This window comes from Crocuta crocuta, unplaced genomic scaffold (assembly GCF_008692635.1).
Source record: "Crocuta crocuta isolate KB4526 unplaced genomic scaffold, BGI_CrCroc_1.0 scaffold273, whole genome shotgun sequence".
NCBI classification, from domain to species: domain Eukaryota; kingdom Metazoa; phylum Chordata; class Mammalia; order Carnivora; family Hyaenidae; genus Crocuta; species Crocuta crocuta.
The window spans coordinates 6,856,339-6,876,190 of record NW_027529425.1 but is presented as its reverse complement, the minus strand read 5'-3'; the positions used below and the strand labels follow the sequence as shown (position 1 = coordinate 6,876,190).

Below are 19,852 nucleotides of genomic sequence, written 5' to 3'. Positions count from 1 at the left end.
CCGCTGTGTTCTCTGCTGTCTCCCTGGTCCACCCTTTCCCGGAGCGCCACCCGGCTGGTATCACACAGTGGGCAGCTCTCCAGATGGGCTTTTCTTCACGCAAGAACACACATTGACGGTTCCTCGGCATCCTCCTGGCTTCGCGGCTCACATCTTTTCAGGGCCGAGTAAGACTCCTTTGTCTGGATGGCTTCCACTCTGACAGGTATCTCATGTTCCTCTGCAGACTAGTGGCCAAAGCGTGCCGTCTGCAAGTCTGTCTTCAGTGCTGATGTTACTTCTTTGCAAAAACAGGATTTGTATTATACAGTTAAGTAGCTTCTGTAACATGCCATTAAAACACTTAATGCTTAAATACCTCCTTCCCCTTCTGTTTCTGCTCCTCGGTGGGCTCGCACACCCAGGGCCCGTGCCTGCTCAGGCAGGCCTGAGTCCTGAGCCCGCACACCCACACGGGCTGACAGGGTGAAGGAGGAAGCTGGGAGCACCGGGAAGTGAAGACGGCTCCCTCCCTCCAGGAGGCTTGAGCAGGACCAAGGGCATCCAGACTGATGCGTGAGGGCCACTCCTTGGCGCAGGATATGGTAATTTTTTACTAGATTGGATGCTGGATGTTGTGAATGTCCCTTGCTGAATGTTGAACTTCTCGCTCTCCTCCTAGAAGACTGAGCTCACTCTGGAGGACACACAGGGTGCCCCTTGTAGATCTGCAGGATTCTCTGGAGAGCAGTGCCTGAGCTTGGTAGCGGGGTTTGGAGCGGCCTAAATACTCAGGCACCCCACCCTGGAGTTCTCTCCTCTTTGTTGTAAATGCTCAAAAACGCCTCTAGTCTGACTGGTGGCATGCAGACGTGGACATGGGCCGGCCTGTGCTCTGGGAACTGCTCAGCTTGTGGCCGTGGTTACTCCCAGCTCAGCCTCAACTGTTCGTACTGTGCACGCAGACACGGTCCACTCTCCAGGTCTCAGGGGCTCTTTCTCAGCATGGCTCCCTGCTCCCCAGCCATATCTCCGACTAATTCCAGCTCCCTCAGGCTTCCAGAAACCCAATCCCATCCCTTCAAGGCAGTGCGGTCATCTTGTGCTGCCTGGGGCCCCTCCTGACCCCGGGCGGGCACACGGGCGAGAAGGGGCTCACCCCACTTGCTTCCTTCTCTCAGAGGCCATGGTCCTGCCCTGTCTACTGTCCCAACATTTCAAAACAGCTCTCTTTTATTTTATTCATTTTAGTGGTTTACAGCCAGTTCTCTTAAGTCACTTTTTCGTGGTCAGAGGTGGAAGACCTAAATCACCGTACAAATACAGAATAACAGACACCAACAGCCTGTTAGTGTGTGAACCAAAGGAGGGTTAGGCTCACGTGCTCAGGGCTCCTCGGAGAAGCAGCTGCCGGGACAGTGAGCTTGGTGATCCCACTGAGTTTCTCAGTATTTGGGCTAAATGGACAGTGGTTCTCAAACTTTGTCTTTTGAGCAGTAGGATCCTTTCTTTAAACAAATCGTTTAAAGAGGCCCAACGTCTGAGACACCACGAGGTCCTGCTCTGCCCAGAGAGGAGGTGGGGAAGCCAGCCCTCCAGAATGTCAAGGTGCCCCAGGCCCCAGCAGGCCCTGTGGGGTTAGGGTGGCTGCCACACGTGCCACGTGGGTCTCATTCACTCACCCCTTGTCCGGGGACAGACAGGACACCGAGAGCAGGAGCCTTTCAAGGACAAAGCCAAGAGAAACGTCAAGAGCCACAGAGAAGGAAGAGAACGCGCAGACCCATGGTTTCCAGCAGTGGGGAAATGTCTTAACCCAGAAGGCTTACGCGAAACCTCGACTTCACAAAAACAAGTCAGAACTGAGTGGGGAAGGAGGGAGAGGGAGAAACCACTTCCTGCGGCTCCAAGCCTCCCCGAGGACCCAGGTCTCCAGCAAGACGTTCTAGAACATGCCACCGCTACACAGCCCCGGGCAGAGCCAGGTGTGCGCCTTCCACCTGTGCTTGTGCAAGCCGCACGCACCATGCTCTGGCTGCCCGTGGCACCTGGCTCTCAGAGAATTAGAGGAAACGTCCAGACGGCTCCGGGCAACGGCCAAGAGGAGCCCAGCTGTCCAAAAAGTCAACAGTGGTGAAACCATGGGGACTGCGCCTTTATGTTGCCATAAAGTGCCGAGGGTGAGCGGGGAGTGAGGCCGCACCTGATGCCGGCCGGTACCTGGACACTTGATGTCCCTTCTGGTGTGGGAAAAGGCTGTGCGGCGGGTCTGCGGAGCCCCCGCCATCTTTCTCTATGACATGGCCTCAGGGCAGATGGGTTCTGCTCGGCACGCTTCGGTCTGGACACACACCTTTGCATGTGCAGAGGACTGCCACCAGGTCTCACGGACGGCTGTGCCGGCACGCAAACTCCCGCGGGCACAGGTGCTGGGCTGGGTTTGCAGAGCAGAGCTCAAATGGAAGGGGGTGCCCGGTAGGTGCCGCTCTGCTCGTCCAGAATGGCAGGTCTTGACACTGGGCCACCGCCGAGGTCCACGGACTCATTGTGGGCCTCCTGCGCTTCCTTGCAGCCCACACCTCCCTCGGCCAGCCCAGCTAGTGGCAGGCCAGGACCCTGGGCTTCCCTGAGGTGGGCGTGTGCAGCAATCCTCAGCCACACTCATGTCCCCTCTCCTCTCTAGGCCTCAGTCTTGCCTCAGGGCTGGTGTGAGGATGAGGCTCAGGAAGTGCTCTGTAAGTGTCTCAAAGAACCCTACCGACCAGGTATGGGGAGGGGCACCCCGCGTCCCCTCAGTCAGGTCAATCAGAGAAAACACACGAAGGTGTTGCCCCGCCTGCCCCCTGCCCCCCCTTCATGGGAAGCGCACCGGCCAGGCTGTGCTTCCCAGCCTGACGGGCTCCGAAGCTTGGGGTCCCAACTGTGAGCCGAGTCCCACTGACTGCCCTACAAACACATCAGAGGGACACACACTCTCCCTGTGCGCGGCCAAAGGGAACGGGGGACCAGCTGCCCAGGATGATGCAGGCGTCTGGTAGGCAGGCTGCCCGGTGAAAGAAGGGCCCGCTGGAGGACGAAGATGACAGAGACAGAGGGTGACCTGCATCACCTAGCTCCACATGCATGGTGCCCCCACGCGCCCCGGGTCAGGGGGCAGCAGACTCCCAAGGGAGAAAATGGGACCTGGCAAGTCAGAGACTGGACTTGCTCCCTCCGTGGCACCGCGCCTCACCTTAGAAGTCCCTCCTCAGGCAGGGAGCACAAGTCTTTGCCAGAGAAGAACAGGGCTGGCAGGGATGGGGGGACACGGGGAAGTTCGACTGCTGCAGGTACACAGCGCTGCACTTGGAGCAGCTGGGAGTGAGGATGAGCGTTCTTGGGGTCCCCTCACCCAGGCAGGCCTCCTGGCTTTACTGTATGTCTGTGCTCTCTGCGCATTACTCATTTCAGGCTGCATTTGCAAATTTAACTAAATAAAAACTGATTAGACTCGATTCCCTTTGATATTTCCCTGTCATCTTATTCTAGGGATGGACAGAAAAACCTGCAGCACGGAGACAATCTTGTTCCAGGACTGGCCACATGGGAAGCACTCCGTGGGCCTCAGAATCGGCGAGACCGAGGCCTGGGGCCAACATGCCTGACTCAGGCTTCCCATGCATGTGGCACCAGTGCTTGGCGAGGGTTACGTGGACCAGTGGATGCAATGTGCTTAGCAAACCAAGCCTGGCGTGAATGCTCAGTGAAGGGTAGACTTTAAATTCACAGGAGGGCTCCATGCATTACATCTGTGAGATGCTTCCTATCCCTGGCCATGCAAATGCCAGCTCAGGTTCAGTAGGCTGAAACCCAAAAAGCATAGTCCCTTATGCTAACTAGTTGTGAGGGCTGACAGGTGACTACCTGCCTGGTGCCCGGAGGCCTGGCAGCCCAGCTTCGTCCACATCAGCAGGCCTGTCTCAGGAGCCTCCATCACACAGTGAGTTCAGCAGGAAATGTGGGGGGTTGGGGGATGCCTAGAATCACTGGTAGGTCCTCCTCCGCCCACAGGGCCCAGTGGGGCTGCGGGCTAGCAGGGCACGGGCTGGGGCGAGTAGGCAGTGGCTATTTTTACGTGACATGTCTTGGCTATTTCAAGGCTTGGGTTTTTATTTATTTATTTATTTATAACTCAAAAGGAAGTTGTAACTTTCTCATGACTCATTTCTTTCAAAATGGTGTCCTTGGGCACTTTCAGTGCTGAAATCGCACGAGTAAGAGGCCGGCCCAAGTAGGTCTCAGCTCACACTGGCCTCCTTGTTGTCATCATGTCATTCCAAACTGTAACAAGCTAACAGAGGAGAATCACAGCTCAATTCTACGGCTGGAAAGAACACTGGATGTTAGGATTTTTCCACAAAAAACTTGACACAGTATTCTCTGTCGGGCAACGTGTATGTTTCCCAAAACATGTACCTGAAAAACGTGACACTATTATCATTGAAAATACCTTCAAGCTTGTGTGAAACAGGCTCCATACAAAACAGTGAGCAGGGAGCCACCCTGACCACCACAGCGCAGGTGACCAGAGGGGCACCCAGTGCCGACAACCTGCCCACTACCAGATACCTCTGCTTCCAGCCCGAAAGCAGCCTCTCCCATCTGGGAGGAACACACACTGGCCTCCACAGTGCCAGCTGCCGCCTTCCGCTTCGCTCATACCCAAACGTACATAGGATCAGCCTCAATCTTCAATCTCACAACTTCAAAAACATTTAAAAAGAAAGAAGTCACCAAGAGGAAAGTATGAGATCAACGACAACCAATGTCTAATGTCTGTGACAATTGCATTAGCTGGTGCAGGCCCTGTAGGCCCTCTGACCTGACATGTACCCCTGGGGGTGGGGCAGCTCCACCAGCCTTCCTCCAGGCTGCAGGGGTACAGGGAGACAGCAGGTCCTGGGGCTGGGAATGGAGGCCACCCCCCCTGCATGAGGGCCACTGTAGTTCCAGGAGGAAGGGAAGGGGATTGCTGAGAGGCAGCTCATCCCCAAAGCAGAGAAACTCTGATTCCTAATGTACTTGCCCCAAATACCTGCCACTTCTTGGGTTTGAATTTCTTTCTTCAAATTTCTTTTTTCAACTACCTTTGTGAAACTCCTAGGTTGAATTCTCTGTATAATTTGCACAGTGCTCTGTAGATTCAGGAAATGTACCGTTTAGTCTTAAAAGCAAGACTATTTAAGTTCTAGTAAGCGACACTGGGTCAACATCTAAAAGGTACACAAAACCTACTTAATGCTTTTAAACTTAAAAAAAAATTTGCATCCATGGGTGAAGAAAGGCAGTTAAATCTGGAAACTTCCATAAAAATGCGCAGTGGGCATAGGCTCATTGCCACAGTGTGGGCTAAAAAAAGCCAGCAAATAAATGGTTAAAGCCAGTCAGCTGAGGAGGCGGGCCAGCAGAGCACAACTGGCAGCCCTGGGAAGCCTATAAAGCCCTCTGGTGTGGAGCCTCTGAGCGCGCAGCGATGAGCCCGCAGTGATGATGATGCCGACGAAGACAGGCACTCCGGTAGGTCAGCCCCGCGCCCCAGGCGCCCCCCTCCAGGACCAGGGTTCCAGTGTTCTCCAGCGGGAGGAAGCGAGTGCAGAATCTGCACCACCAGCCAAAGGAGCGTGTCGGCCGTGCCTCCAGCCTGCTGCAAGCGCACCTGCCGCAAGTACACCTGCCGAGGCTGGCCGGCGGGGGCCCCCAGGGACAGGAGAGGGGTGTGTGCAGAGCTGGCCTGGGCTGGGGCGGCCGGCTGAGGCCGAGGTGCAGGTGAGTCTGGGTTCCGGGTTCCCGGCTGTGCACTGGGGTCGGTGCCGGGTGGAGATGGACTGAGGTGCAGCGTGCTGCGGCTCCAGCCGGGTGCAGATGGGGGCACAAGGCTGCTCTGCTGACCGGGCACAGAGGCTGTGGGGCAGAGGCTCCACACACGAGCCCGCACCTGGCTCTAATAGTCACAGCAGGACAGGAGGGGAGGCTGTGATGCATGCCCAGCGTGGTGCCCCTGGTGTGCTGTCATGGGCCGGTCAGGACAGGGAGACGCTCTGTGTGCGGGGACGTTCACCGGCCCACCAGGGGAGCGCATGCTTGCCCGGCCGCATGGCCGGATGGACCGTGTTCCTTCACACGGATCCACGCCCGGTGGACCTGACCAAATGTGGTTTTAGTTTTCTAGAACTGGACAGACAGTAGACACTCAAACCAAAACGAGATCAAACCGACGCTCATCTTTAGAAACCCATGGTCCACTTTCACACGGGCGCCATGTTCTGTCATTACGCCACAGTGGCAGTAAGAGTGCTGTCCAGGATGGACGGCCTCACATGCGGGGGAGAGCAGGGCAGGACTCACTTGGACACTCCCTGTGCAGCCTATTTTGACACCCCTGCCCCTGGGTGTCATGTGCTGAGGGTCCCTCCCCTGTAAGCCTGCCTCTGAAGACGGTCTGAAACGGCCTGGGTTTCCGCATCGAGAGCCTAACAAGGACACAGAGTGCTTTTTACAAGAGAGTTACAAACCGAGGCCTTAAATGTTACGGGCAGCATCTGAGAGCAAGGACACGTGCGTAGTCAAACCGGCCCCGTGTCCTGGAGATGAAGACGACATGCCGAACACAAGCTTCCCCGCCCCAGCTGAGCACGCCTTCTGGAAAGTGTTTATACTCTCTGAGCAGAAGGCTGTGACTTGTCTTGCTCTGCGTTGCTTCTCGGGGTTTCCTTTAGAGCCAGACTTGTGAGCAGGAGGTCAGGACGTGTCACGTCTGGTTTGGCAGCACTTCAAAAATGGCTGCTAACGATCTCACAGGGTAGAACCAACCCTCGAAAGAGACATTCAAGGCCATCTTCACATGCCAGGTCAGCTCCCTCAGGGTTTCTAGGCCTCTGCGGGGGTCCCACCCCGAAATGCCAGGAGCCCCCCCCAGGCGTGGTGGCCCAGACACTGCAGCTGCTAGCGGCCCCCACACCTCCCACCCTCAGGCCAAGTGGGCGAGCCCGGTTGTGGTGGGCAGCCTCGGACCTGAGAACTGGCAGCAGCGACAGAGCCTAAAGGACCCTGGCTTTTTAAAACCCAGTTTCTAGGTGACAGACATCATTACAAAGATTTGTTAGGTTTCAGTTATTTATCAAAACACTAACTAAATATTCTTTCCTAAATCAAGTACCATTTTTATTACACATTCCCTTTTAGTTCATATCGAAGCAAGTTTCATTTGGGGGCACCCAAGCCCAGGGCAGCGGGAAAACCCAGGCTTCTTCCATCTATCATATGGTCAGAGACTCTGCCCCAGTCCCCATAGGGCGTCCTGGGTCTGTCATCTTCAGAGAAGCTGGGTTTTTCCCTTCCCACCTTTGTTCTCTTTCCAACAGCTGCGGAAATAAATTTGATTTCCTCTGCTGATAGATAGTACTTTTCCTGAGAGTTCCAGACCCAATGGCCGCGTTACTTCATAGGCCTGCTATCTATTTTTAAAAAAGGCGTCCACCGCGCATTAGCATGACTCACTGTCCAGGCTCCAGTTCGGACTGAGCTGCCCAGAAGCCCTAGGGACAGAAGACAGGGCATCTTCTACACTTAATTCTCCTTCAGCTCAGTGACAACCAAATCTCTGAGACTCTAGGACCTCAAATACCGCCCCATGTGTCCCCTGGTGGCCACCTGCCGCCGCGTCTGTCCTGCCAGAGAGCTGTAGAGCCTTGAATCACAGACTCCTCGCCCTTCTGTCTGCTTCTCTCAGGTGTGCAGGTGGTGAGCGCCAGTGGATGGGCCCGGCCACAACAGCCGCCGCCCACCAGAAGCTGGGTGAGGCGCTGCTCACGGTGTGGACATGGAGGACCGTCTCTGCCTGCCCAGCTGCGTGCGGAGAAGATCCGCGCCACCTCCAGGGCTGCCTGGGGTGAATTCTGATCTCACAAACGTCCGGCTCACTTCACCGAGCATCACCTGTCTTTCCAGAGACGGATCTAAGGTTCAGGTGGGGTTCCTGTGAGCCACGGGGCACACCCAAACAGGGGTGCACCCGGGGATATGGCCGAGACGCCCCCCGCGCCCGTCCTTGGCATGGAGACGCACCCAACCGCTTACAACGGCACCCCCCCGGGGCTCAACGCATCCCACGTGCTCCCCAGCAGCGTCCTGGCAAACCAGACAGGTGAGCTCTCTGAGCAGCAGCAGTATGTGATTGGGCTCTTTCTCTCCTGCCTGTATACCATCTTCCTCTTCCCCATCGGCTTCGTGGGGAACATCCTCATACTGGTGGTGAACATCAGCTTCCGGGACAAGATGACGATCCCCGACTTGTACTTCATCAACCTGGCGGCGGCTGACCTCATCCTGGTGGCCGACTCCCTTATTGAGGTGTTCAACCTGGATGAGCAGTACTACGACATCACGGTGCTCTGCACCTTCATGTCCCTCTTCCTGCAGATCAACATGTACAGCAGCGTCTTCTTCCTCACGTGGATGAGCTTTGACCGCTACCTGGCGCTGGCCAGGGCCATGCGCTCCGGCCCATTCCGCACCAAGCAGCATGCCCGGCTGAGCTGCGGCCTCATCTGGATGGCCTCCGTGTCCGCCACGCTAGTGCCCTTCACCGCGGTGCACCTACAGCACACGGAGGAGGTCTGCTTCTGCTTCGCGGACGTCAAGGAGATACAGTGGCTCGAGGTCACCCTGGGCTTCCTCGTCCCCTTTGCCATCATCGGCCTGTGCTACTCACTCATCGTCCGGGTCCTCGTCACGGCGCACAAGCACCAAGGCCTGCGCCCGCGGCGGCAGAAGGCGCTCCGCATGATCTTGGCCGTGGTGCTCGTCTTCTTCATCTGCTGGCTGCCGGAGAACGTGTTCATCAGCGTCCACCTGCTGCAGCGCACACCGCCAGGAGCCGCTCCCTGCAGACAGTCCTTCCGCCATGCCTACCCCCTGACCGGCCACATCGTCAACCTGGCAGCTTTCTCCAACAGCTGCCTGAACCCCCTCATCTACAGCTTTCTGGGGGAGACCTTTAGGGACAAACTGAGGCTGTACATTGAGCAGAAAACCAACGTGTCAGCCCTGAACCGCTTCTGCCATGCCGCCCTGAAGGCGGTCATTCCGGACAGCACTGAACAGTCAGATGGGAAGTTCAGCAGTGCGGTGTAGTCAGCCGGGCTCAGCAGAGACCAAACACTGTCACCTGCACGGCAAGGCGAAGGAAGGGCTGGGCCGCACCACGCAATGACCCCTGATGGAACGTCCTGGACCGTCTGTGCCCCAGCTGCGGGCACACGCGGGCTCTGAGGAGCCCTCCCCGCCAGGCACCTTGACTTTGGGCCATGTGCGTGGCACTGGGGCTCCCCACCCCTGCCCACTGCCGCAGGCCATGGCATTGGCGAATGGGCACGGGGACCAGCATGGGCTCACGCTCCGCTCTGCACACATGGTGTCCTGTAGCAGAAGATGCTTCACAGGCTGGCCAATGAAAGCAAAAAGGCGGGGACGCTTTGGAAGAAATACCTCAGTTCTGAGGTCAATCTGCCCATAAATCTGCCATCCTTGGGAAAAATGAAGTATGGACAGAACACACCAAGCAAATCTGACTTGGACGGTGTGGTCCGTTCTCCATGTCTGTGGCTTCCTTGTGGTACCAACACGTGTGCTCAGGTGAGAGAGGAGCGGAGATGTGCTTCTCCCCGGCACCCCGCTCAGAACAGCTGCTCACCGACCCCAACTGAACGACCCTGAGCACCCATGCTGCCTGAGACGGAAGGTTCTTCTTCAACCAAGAGACCCCATGCCGTCCGAGCCGCTGGCCTACTGCTGAGTGTGGTCTTATTGGCACCCACGCCACCGTGGACTGAGACCACAAGGGTGCAGGCTGTGGGGGGGGAGGTGGCACGTGTGGTAAAATGCTGGCGTCTGAGAACAATGCTGGGGGCGAAAAGGAAGGAACTGTAAACAGTTCTCCCAAAAACGTACACGAGAAAACCTTTATCAATAAAACATANACAGCAGAATTGGTCTTTCCTCACAAGAACACACCACCCAGCCCCGTCCACCCAGAGCCCCCTCACGATGCCAGCACCTACGTCCAGTCACCCACACACACCTGGCTTCTCTACGATGTCTGATGCTCTCCTATACAACCTCCAGAAGCCAAAGTGAGCCCTACTGCAGAGGCACCACATGCCCTGGCTCTTCCAGAAGGTTCTGTACTATCAGCACCAGGCATGGCACCTGCAGTAGCTCAGGGTGCTCAGGAGGCAGCCCTGTGGGGGGCGGTTTCCCGTCCTCTGATACAGGCCAGCCTGGGGTCCTGTGCTCAGATGCACACAAGCTGGGGTCCCCGCCTTTAAATGTGGCTGAGGCCAGACGGGCCCTGTCCGTCCATGCTGCCTGGGGAGCCCTGGCCTCCAAGTGGGCTAGCTGGGGGGGCCCCATCTTCCAATGAGGGCTGGGGATACTGGCCTCTGATGTAGGCTACGACTGGGAACCGCAGGCCTCCAATGTAGGCTGAGGCTGGGGGTCCTTGGCCTCCAGTGCAGGCTGAGGTTGAGGGCCCCATCTTCCAACGCGGGCTGTGGTTGGGGGGCCCTAGCCTTCAATGTGCGCTGAGACTAGAGGGACCCCAGCCTCCAATGCAGGCTAAGCCGGGACCAAAGTGAAGCCCACACACTCCACTCAGGGGGCCCACCTCCCCAGAAAAGTGGGGCCTCAAGGATCTTCACACAGGCAAAGGCAAGGCCTCCTGAAGAAGAAGGGAGATCATGTTCAGGTAACAGGAAAATGAGCCATCTGTAGTTTAAGTGGTTTTTATGGGTGCAAATCAGAGAGAGAGTGTCCCTCCCAAGTAAATATTTTCAGTGGCCTACTGTGACCCTGCAGAAATGCCATCTGCAGCACCCACATCCCACTTAAGTCTCGCTTTGTAAATAAACACCCCAGCTGCAGGTCAAGACTAAGTGAGCGCTGGGGACAGTTCCCATGGCTGAGCAGGTCCGGAGTGGGGAGCAGCAGCATGGGGCTCCCACGGAGCCGGCCTACTGCGCGGTCACACCACACCCACCCAGCCGCGAGGAGGGTGAGCATGTGACTGAAATGCCGGAGTCTGTTCCAGGGAAGAGTCCTCTCTCCGCCCTCCGCCCCCTTAGACCCCCCAAGGGTCACAAGTCTACAGAGGTGCAGACGGTGTGTTGAGGCACCTCGTTCCCGGAGAGCCAGGAGAGGGCCTAAGACGTTCTCCCTCAGGCATCCTCAGAGCGCCCCGTGAGCAACTCCTCGGGGTGGGCTCGGACCCCGCCCGAGCACCCGCCCACAATCCCCGCTTGTTACCAGGTCCCCTCTCTGACCCCAGTGTTGACCATTCCCAAGCGCAGGGCCAAGGTGCAGACGGGGACACAGCCTGCAGCGTCTGACAACATGCCAGGGGCTCGTCGAATACACGCTGTTCCCACCACGAAGGGGGTGAGGCCAGGGCACCTGAAAATGCACAGGGCCTGGACACCCATGCTCTTTGGGGTGCGTTGACCGACATGTTAGTAAACCCATGAGGAACATACTGTCCCCGTTACTCAGATAGAGTGCCGAACTGCTCGAAACCTTGAAGGGTAACGATGTAGCCAGGACCTGACCCCCAGCTCACGTCTCCAAAACCCACATCCCTTCCTCTATGGCACCCGAGGATCAAGAGGTCAACCAAGGTCACAGGCTCAACCCTTTCCAGACGGAATGTTCTGGGCAGGAAAGAGCAGAAAGGAGACCCCTTCCCAAGATCACTGGGCAGGAGCTGTGTCTGACCGAAGCCCCAATGCATTGATCAAGGTGGGGACCCCCACGGGGGCTTCCACCCTCATTGCACACACCCCTGTGAAAGCTGGGAAGGTAGGCCCTGTGCCCACAAGTCATCTCCTGCTCCTGAGCGGCCCCTCAGCAGGTCTTTTGCAGCTGGCGCCTGACCGAGGCACGGGTCCACTAGGGTCAGACACGGCTCCCACCTGTAACCTCTTGAAGCCTGTGTCCAGACACGGAGGCTGGCACAGAACTGCTGAGGGCCCACTAGACAGTCCCAAGAAGGGCAGGTGCAAGGTGGAGGTCCTGACTTGACGAGAGGGAACTCTCACTGCGCCAGAGGCGGGACAGGCGGCCTGAAGAGCCTCTTCCGAGGCCGAGGCCCTAGATGGGCGCCCATGCCAGGGAGGCAGACAGCGCGGGGACGGCAGGCCCAGGCATCTCTGGGCACCGCCCACCCAGCCCCTTTCAAACTCAGTCCCTTTCCGAAAGCATTTGCCTGAGAGCAGAGGCTGATTTAAGTACTCCATCATGAACGCCACAAGATACCATCAAGGCGACTGACTGCCTTGGTGTCTCCTGGAGACCCTGCTGTCTGGGCACCCGTGCTCTACAGACCCACCGGGAGCCCTGGCAAGCAGAGCCGTCTGTTGCAAGCACCGCATGTGACTTCCTAGTTCCCTTTGTGTTTAATCATTAACCCGTGACCATGCTGATGACACTTCCGGGACCCTGCACACTTTGCAAGGCTGGGGGCACTCAGGTCACTACAACCTCACTGGTGCGTGTCCCCTCATCTTCCGATGCAGTATGGGCAAAGCGACCCTGAAACTTTCACACGTGTTATGGATTGAGTATGTTCGCCAATAGACCCAGAGCGGTTCTCGAGTGGACAGTGGGTGATGCGACACGTGAGGGCGAAGGGCAGAAAAGGGGCAGGGAGGATGGAGCCATGGGCATCCAGCAAACCCCGAGGTCTCTGAACCGAGAACCTGTGCGCGCAGCCATGTCACATGGTCCCGGCTCCATCTGCTCAAAGGGACCAGAAAGGGCCCAAGCAGCCGGGGGCCCCCAACACCCAAGCCCTCCCGCTGAGGGGAAGCCAGGCTCCCCAGATAAGCAGCCGACGCAGCCAGAACAGGGAGTGAGCCTTGCCACATGGTTTCTGCCAGAAGGAAGAAAAGACTCACAACAGCAGGGTCACAGCACACGGGCACAGGGACCTACCTGAGCAGTCTTCACTGGCCAGATCCAAGGCACCCTGAGCATAGACACAACTCTAAGCTACTGAAAGAAGCCATGTGTAGGCTCCGGTAACAGGTGTAAGCGTGTGCGCTGTACACAAAACGAGCATGGAATGAACCCGGCACAGGCACACACGGGAGCGGGGAGTGAGCGGAGGGCGCCTGTAGTTGGGGGCCGTGCTGGCGAGGCCAAGACAGTGAGGATGCATGGCACAGGCCAAACCCAGGAGCCCAGACGGAGCAGAACACCTGGCCGCCTTCGTGTGGGGACGCAGCACACGCAGCAGAGGTGGGAGGGCCCTCACTTGAGCGCCGACAGGGAGCCTGCCGGGGCAGGGGGTCCAGACGCGGACTCTGAATAGCGGTGACATCTCCGTGTCCACATCTGGCACCATGACCTCAACGTCATCAGGAAGAAACAGAAGATCCAAAATGGGGTCACAGGGCATTCACCCAAAACATCAGGTCATTAAGACAAATAAATGCAAAGACAGTATCCCAGGTTAAGGGAGGGTAAAGAGATGAAGCCTCTACAGGACAGTAGCTAGAAGAAGTGCAGCAGGCAGAGGGGGGTGGCCTGGTGCTCCATGCCTGGGGAGGTAAGGGAATGCTTGTCTTCCACAGGAACACACCATTCAGGACTCATGGCAGGAGGTGCACCCAGAATGACGCAGCCAGAGGACGAGCAAAAAAGTGACACGGCACACAAGTGTCAGAGCAAACAGGACACACTGTGTGCAGTGACCATCCCAGGCCTGGGTGCAGACCCACAAGACCTGCACAGGTGCTCCAACAAAACTCATGAGCATTCGCAGCAGCACTATTCCCAGAGGCTGGTCGGTAAAGACAGCCGAACGAATACACAAAACGTGGACGGGCCACAGAAGGGAGTTTATTTGGCCACAAAGGGAATGCCACGCTGACGCCTGCTACAGCATGGAGGGACCTGAGACCTGATGCTCAGAGAAGGCTGCCAGACACGAAGGGCCAAGCACCCGGTACACCGCCACAGAGACAGGAAGCAGATGGTAGTACTGGGGCCGCAGGTTGGGTGACCTCACCAAGGGCCTGCTTGAAGTGGGTGACTGCGCTCCGCACACTGCATCTCAACCCAAGTTGTTTAAAGAAAACCACACCCGCTTGTCACCAGGTCACATTTTCTGACAGCGGGCCTTCCTGGTGCAGACGGGGGCTCCAGTCCGCAGAGCTGTTCTGTAACCTCGAGGCCAGAGTCACCGTCAGACAGCACTCCCTTCCCTCCACCCACCAGGGGTGACAGCCTGCGCTCTGCGGCCACCTCGTGAGCACCACAGACCCTGCGAACGGGATTGATGGGGACGCCTGGGGTCCCAGAAGCTGCCTTCTGGTGTGACTGAGTCTTCACTCTCGTTCTCCGTTCCCACACACGCCTTGTCGTGGGGGGAAATGGGTTATATGGGGTAGCTTTTGTTATGCTGGCAGGTTAAAAATAGAAGAACAGAACTTTAGTAAGAAGTAAAGCCCAATTTAGGTGCCAGGCGTCAGTGTCCAGGGCAGATTCTCAGGCCGGTGGCCATCTCTTCCACTGCGTACCGTGCTGGGGCACCTTCATGGGGCGAGGGGCTCCGGACCCCAGCCGACTGCTATTCTTACCCACGTCCACAACACGGAAGTCGGGCTGCTGACACCAACGCTCTCTCCCCTCAGGTCAGGCGACGCATCTGATTACCCAGGACCCTGCTCCCCTCTGCACTCTGTTCATCACCTGAGCGGGGAAGGGAGGCCCGCACTTTGTCACACGATGGATCGGGGAGCACCCTCCCAGAGCCCATCACTGAGGCCCAGCTGTGAGCACTCCACCTTCCTGGCTTCTGGCTGGGGGGTGAGAGGGGGAACACCACAGACCGGAAGGCAGGTAGGGAGGAGGGTGGTCTCATAGGTTAAGGCGCCCACCAGCCCCCAGCCTTGCCCTCCCTCCCAGTGCCCACCACCCCACTGGGCCCCCCAGGACAGCCCACAACCCTGGAAGGGAAGTGTGGCCACCTCCGGTCAGCAAGCCCTCTCGAGACAGAAGAGCCCCAGGTGAGGGGCGTGGCCCTGTCTGGGACAGCAGGACAGCCTTGGGGGACCGGCCCAGGCCTCACAGACCCGCAGCAGAGCATCCACCCACCCCTGCGGCAGCACACGAGCCGGCTGTGGGGCCTCGATCTGGTTCTCGCCCTCGTCCAGGGGGTGGGGTTCTCGTGGGTGAACAAGGGTCTGAAAGGCCAAAGGAACACAAAATGAAAGTGCACCAGACCTGACTGTAATTCTAGGCCTTTCTCCCAGGGTGGAATTAAGCTAAAACTTATCACAAGAAATGAGCTGTAGGGAGTCCTGGAAAGATGCCTGTTTTTCTCAGGAAAGGCACAGTCCCTGGGCTCTGCCAGGAGGTGGGGCCTGCCCGACGTGAACCCCTACGAGTTGAGGTCCCCGAAGGGATGACACAACGACAGAAAGCACTCTGGTACTTCTCCCACCTCCTGCCCTTGCCCAGACAGCCACTGCCCCCTGGCCCCACTCCAGGCAGAGGGGGCGTGAGACCCCACAGCCCCTTCAACAGGGCCCTGCAGGGGGTGTGGCAACGTCTCAGAGGAGGGAAGGGCGGGGCGGCTCCCAAAGCCTGAGTATGGTCCGTGCTGCCTCCTGGAGCACAGAAGCCCTCGGCCCCCCAGGAGCCACAGCGAACCCTGGCGGCTGACAGGACGGGGTGCACCTCACTTGCAGGAGATACGGCCCCCCAACCACTGTCTTCAGCGGACAATGCAGACTTTTCCTTCACTGACTCAAAAATGTCAATCGCCCCAAAAGGAAGAAAACCAGTGGGCTGCTGGGAGTCCCAGCTCCTCTGAAGAGCCACAGGGCCGAAGGCTCTTGCCCTCGAGGTCACTGCACAGAACTGCCCCAGGCAACCTGCCCCTGACAACTGTGGACACAGCGAGACCTGGCGACACACGGAGCGTTCTGAACCTTAAACACGGGAAATCCGTAGGCGTGGAGGAGGCCCAGACCAGTTTCTAGAAGAGAGCGGGAAAGAGGGGAGGGGAATGATTGCAGGCAAAAGCCACCAATGTCCTGAGGGCACTTGTCACCCGCATGTCCTACAGTGACCCAAGGCCCCAAAAGGTTGCGCTAGTATTGCCCCACCAGACACGCCGGTGACCCAAGCCCCCGTATCACTGGCACCCCGCCCTCCACGTGCACATGCATACACGTGTACAGACACACGCACACCAGTGCCCGCTATTTTGACAGCAGGCTGGCAAACAGGCACCCTGGGTATCGAGGAGCCCAACGCTCCCTGCAATGGGGATGGAGGGACCTGTCCGAGCCCGGGGGCTGGCGAGCCAGCGTCGGGCAGGCGCAGAGGTGGTGCTCGCCAACGGCACCCCAGACACCCTGCGGGGGCCAGTGACGCTTCCAGGAGGACACAGCCCTGCCAGGCATTGGAAACGCCCGTTGATGGTTTGTCAAAAGCAGTGACCAGGCGGCAGTGGGAGGCAGCCGGGAAAATATGAAACCACAGATACACCAGAGGCCCACACTGGCGCACAGACTTCCCAGAACAGCCACAGCTGCTCCTGACGCTCCTGCTTGTCATGTTTAAAGACACAAATGTCAAACCTGAAAATTTCTGCAGGAAACATCAATGTATAAAAGAAACAGGAAGTAGAGCAAATTCCCCAAAAGCACAAACTTCCACACCAACAAGTCACAAGGAAGAGACACTCTGAGCAACACTGCAGCTTAGTAAGGAAACTGAATCCACAGGTGTTTTTTTAATGTTTTATTTCTGAGAGAGAGAGAGAGAGAGCGCGAGCGAGCAGGGGAGGGTAAGAGAGAGAGGGAGACCCAGAATCGGAAGCAGGCTCCAGGCTCTGAGCTGTCAGCACAGAGCCTGACGTGGGGCTCGAACGCACGAACCATGAGATCATGACCTGAGACGAAGTCAGACGCCAACTGACTGAGTCACCCAGGAGCCCCTGAATCCAGTTTAAAAGCCCCTGAAATGGAAATCTCCAGGCCCAGAAGGTTTCACTACTGAATTTTACCAAACTTTAAAAGAACTGACATGAAATACCCTGATTCAAAATCAGGCCAAGACTGCAGGAAACACCCTACAGATCAGTGTTCCTCGCGAACCTAGATACCAAAGTTCTTAAGATGTTGGCGACAAATCCAGCCCCACATAAGCATTACTATCTACCGTGACTACAGAGGGAGGGCTCCTCCACGGGATGCAAGGCTGCTTCAACATCCAAGTGTCAGGCGATCAGAACAGCTGACACAAAAAAAAGCACTTGACAAAATCCAGCATCCCTTCATGATAACAACCAGAGAAAAGCAGGAATACAGGAGAGGTTCCTCAATGTGACACAGAACATCGACAGTGTGGAAGGCGGCAGAGGTGAGCGGGGCCCACAGTCTGGTCCTGAGTGCTGCCTCCATCGGAATCACCAACCAACAGTGCCATTCAGAAGAGCCCCAAGGGAGGCGGCGAGGGAGAGCGGGAAGGGTGAGGGGCCTGGGCCCAGGCAAGGCTGGGCTCAGGGTATATTCCAAAGCTGCTGGGACTCACTCACTGACAGGCTGGGGGACAGAGCAGCACCAACAGACAAGCACAAGGACAAAGGACGCCCACTGTGGGTCCCCCGGGTGCAGACCCAGAGTCCAACTCGCAGAGACAGAGAGTAGACAAAGGGCCAGGGGATGGGTTCAGTGTGTCATGGGGACACAGTCTTAGTGTGGGGAGACGGAACGTTCTGGAAACGGACAGTGGGGATAGCTGCACAGCTGCGTGAATGTGCTCAGGGCCCCTGAACAGCACATTGAAAGATGGCTCAGGTGGTTAGTTTTGCATGACGTGTATCACCACAGTAAGAAAGAATATACACGAGCAACGTGCCAGAGCAGCTGGCCCGCTTGGGGAAGGCCGAATGAGTGGCTCTAGGAGAGCGGGGGCTCAAGTCTCAGGTGTGTAGTCCACCGCCCAACACTCAAGCGGGACAGGAGGGTGCAGGGATGTGAAGTGCATGGGGTGTGCAGGAGCCCACCCCAGAGCAGCACCTGCCCAGGAGGACAGCGTGGGCGGAGTGCCGAAGGCGGCCAAACAGCGGGCCGAGCCTTCCAGCAGAGGGGCACATGCTTACTGAAATGCCTCCAGTCCGGGTCCCTGCAGTCTGCACCTTTTATTCTGAGTCTCTTTTGCCTCTAAGTACAAAATCCACAAAACATTAAAAACCTGCAGTGAGATGCTCTGCACGCCAACGGTACCACCAGGGCCTGACAGAACTCCATGCTGCCACAGAAGGGCCCATCATGAGGGATCATCCGCTGCTGTGCGGACGTCCATGGCCCGCACTTCTGGGACGACACGGCTGCGGCAGCCTGCTCTACGGTGGTCCCCAGGGACCCCGCCTCCCATGCTGGGGGGGCTGGACCTCATGACAAGCTTCTAACCAAGAGAAGGTAACAAAAGTGAAGGGAAACCACCTCTGAGACCAGCTGCCAGAGATGATGACGTTCCCTCTCCTGCCCTCCTCTCTCTCACCTTGATGTCAAAGTGGGGCTTATTGCCATACTGTGAGCTCCCCACGGACGGGCCCACACGGCTAGGACGTGAGGCCCTCAGTGTACTCCCCAGTGAGGACGGATACTCCAATAACTGCGGAGGGAAGCTGGACGCAGATTCCCACCCCCACCCCCTTCGGGCCTTCAGGTAAGACCATACCCCACCTGCAGCCTAAGAGAGCCCCGCCCAGACCCACATCCACACACACCTGGTTATTTTAAGCCACTAAAGGTCATAGCAATTGGTCACACAGAAATAGATAATCACATAGAGGTGAGATGAAGATCCACAGATCTCAACACCTCACAACTCCACAACTAGGCCCATGGCCCGAGAACCGTGCACACACACGGGACAGGACACACTCATGAAAGAGTTCATCCCAGCACTGTCTACAATTACCCAGACCTGGAAATAATGCAAATGACCGCCATTGGAACAGTGAGTAAACTGTGGTATATGCAGACACACTCGCAAACACATAGTCGAGAGCCATACATCGCTGCATGGACGATGCATACAAATAAAGTCGGCTAAAAAAGTAAAATACAAACATCAAGCTCAAATACAAGCAAAACCAAACCGCAGAATGGTCTACACACCCAAGAAACACAACTCCTGGACGAGCAAGTAGGATGCCAGTAAGGGCCTGAGGTGAGGATTTCTGGAGGTGGGTGTGATTCCTCTGAGTGTGGCTCTTTTCTATTTGCATGTTTTACAATAAAAAGGGAAGGGGGAGGAGAATAGGAGGGAAGTCTACCAGGTGGTCTGGCTGTCTGCAGGCGTAAATAAAATCCCTAGGTGCTCTGCTTAAAACCAGAGAGGCTCAGCGAGAACCTAATAACTTAATACCAGCAGTCTCACCTATTTCCCAGATTACCAGGGTCCTTCCTCAAGCAAAGAAGCATTGCACACCCCACCCCACAGTCCACGCGCCGGACCCGAAGCTCAGGCCGTGGGTCACACACCATGGAGCCGGAGGAAAGACGCCTCCCCTACAGGGCACACCTGACAAGGGAGAGGAGGGGGCGGATGGGGCAGGAGGACAGGCTGGGGGAGCCGGGAGGAGGGACACAGAAACACACCGCCTCTGTCGGCACCCTGAGATTACCCTGAGGTTACCGCTTCCCAGCATTTCCCGGCTCCCTCCTCGGGGTCAGCTGGAACTGCTCCGACCCCGCCCCCCCAACAACCCCCAGGACACACCCAGCCACCCCATGGGGGGGGGGGGGGGGACACGCCC

The 19,852-nt window shown here is 57.3% G+C and overlaps 2 protein-coding genes across 4 annotated transcripts in view; one reads left to right on the top strand and one right to left on the bottom strand.

Moving 5' to 3' along the window:
- CHLSN (cholesin) overlaps nt 1-19,852 on the bottom strand; it is a 110,018-nt gene that overhangs the window by 66,853 nt on the left and 23,313 nt on the right. The gene's annotated exons all lie outside the window — the stretch shown is intronic.
- GPER1 (G protein-coupled estrogen receptor 1) lies at nt 5,583-9,988 on the top strand. Its single transcript, XM_077758584.1, has 2 exons — nt 5,583-5,784; nt 7,748-9,988. Exon 2 carries the CDS (start codon nt 8,038-8,040, stop codon nt 9,148-9,150), a length of 1,113 nt encoding a protein of 370 aa, XP_077614710.1. The 5' UTR covers nt 5,583-5,784; nt 7,748-8,037; the 3' UTR covers nt 9,151-9,988.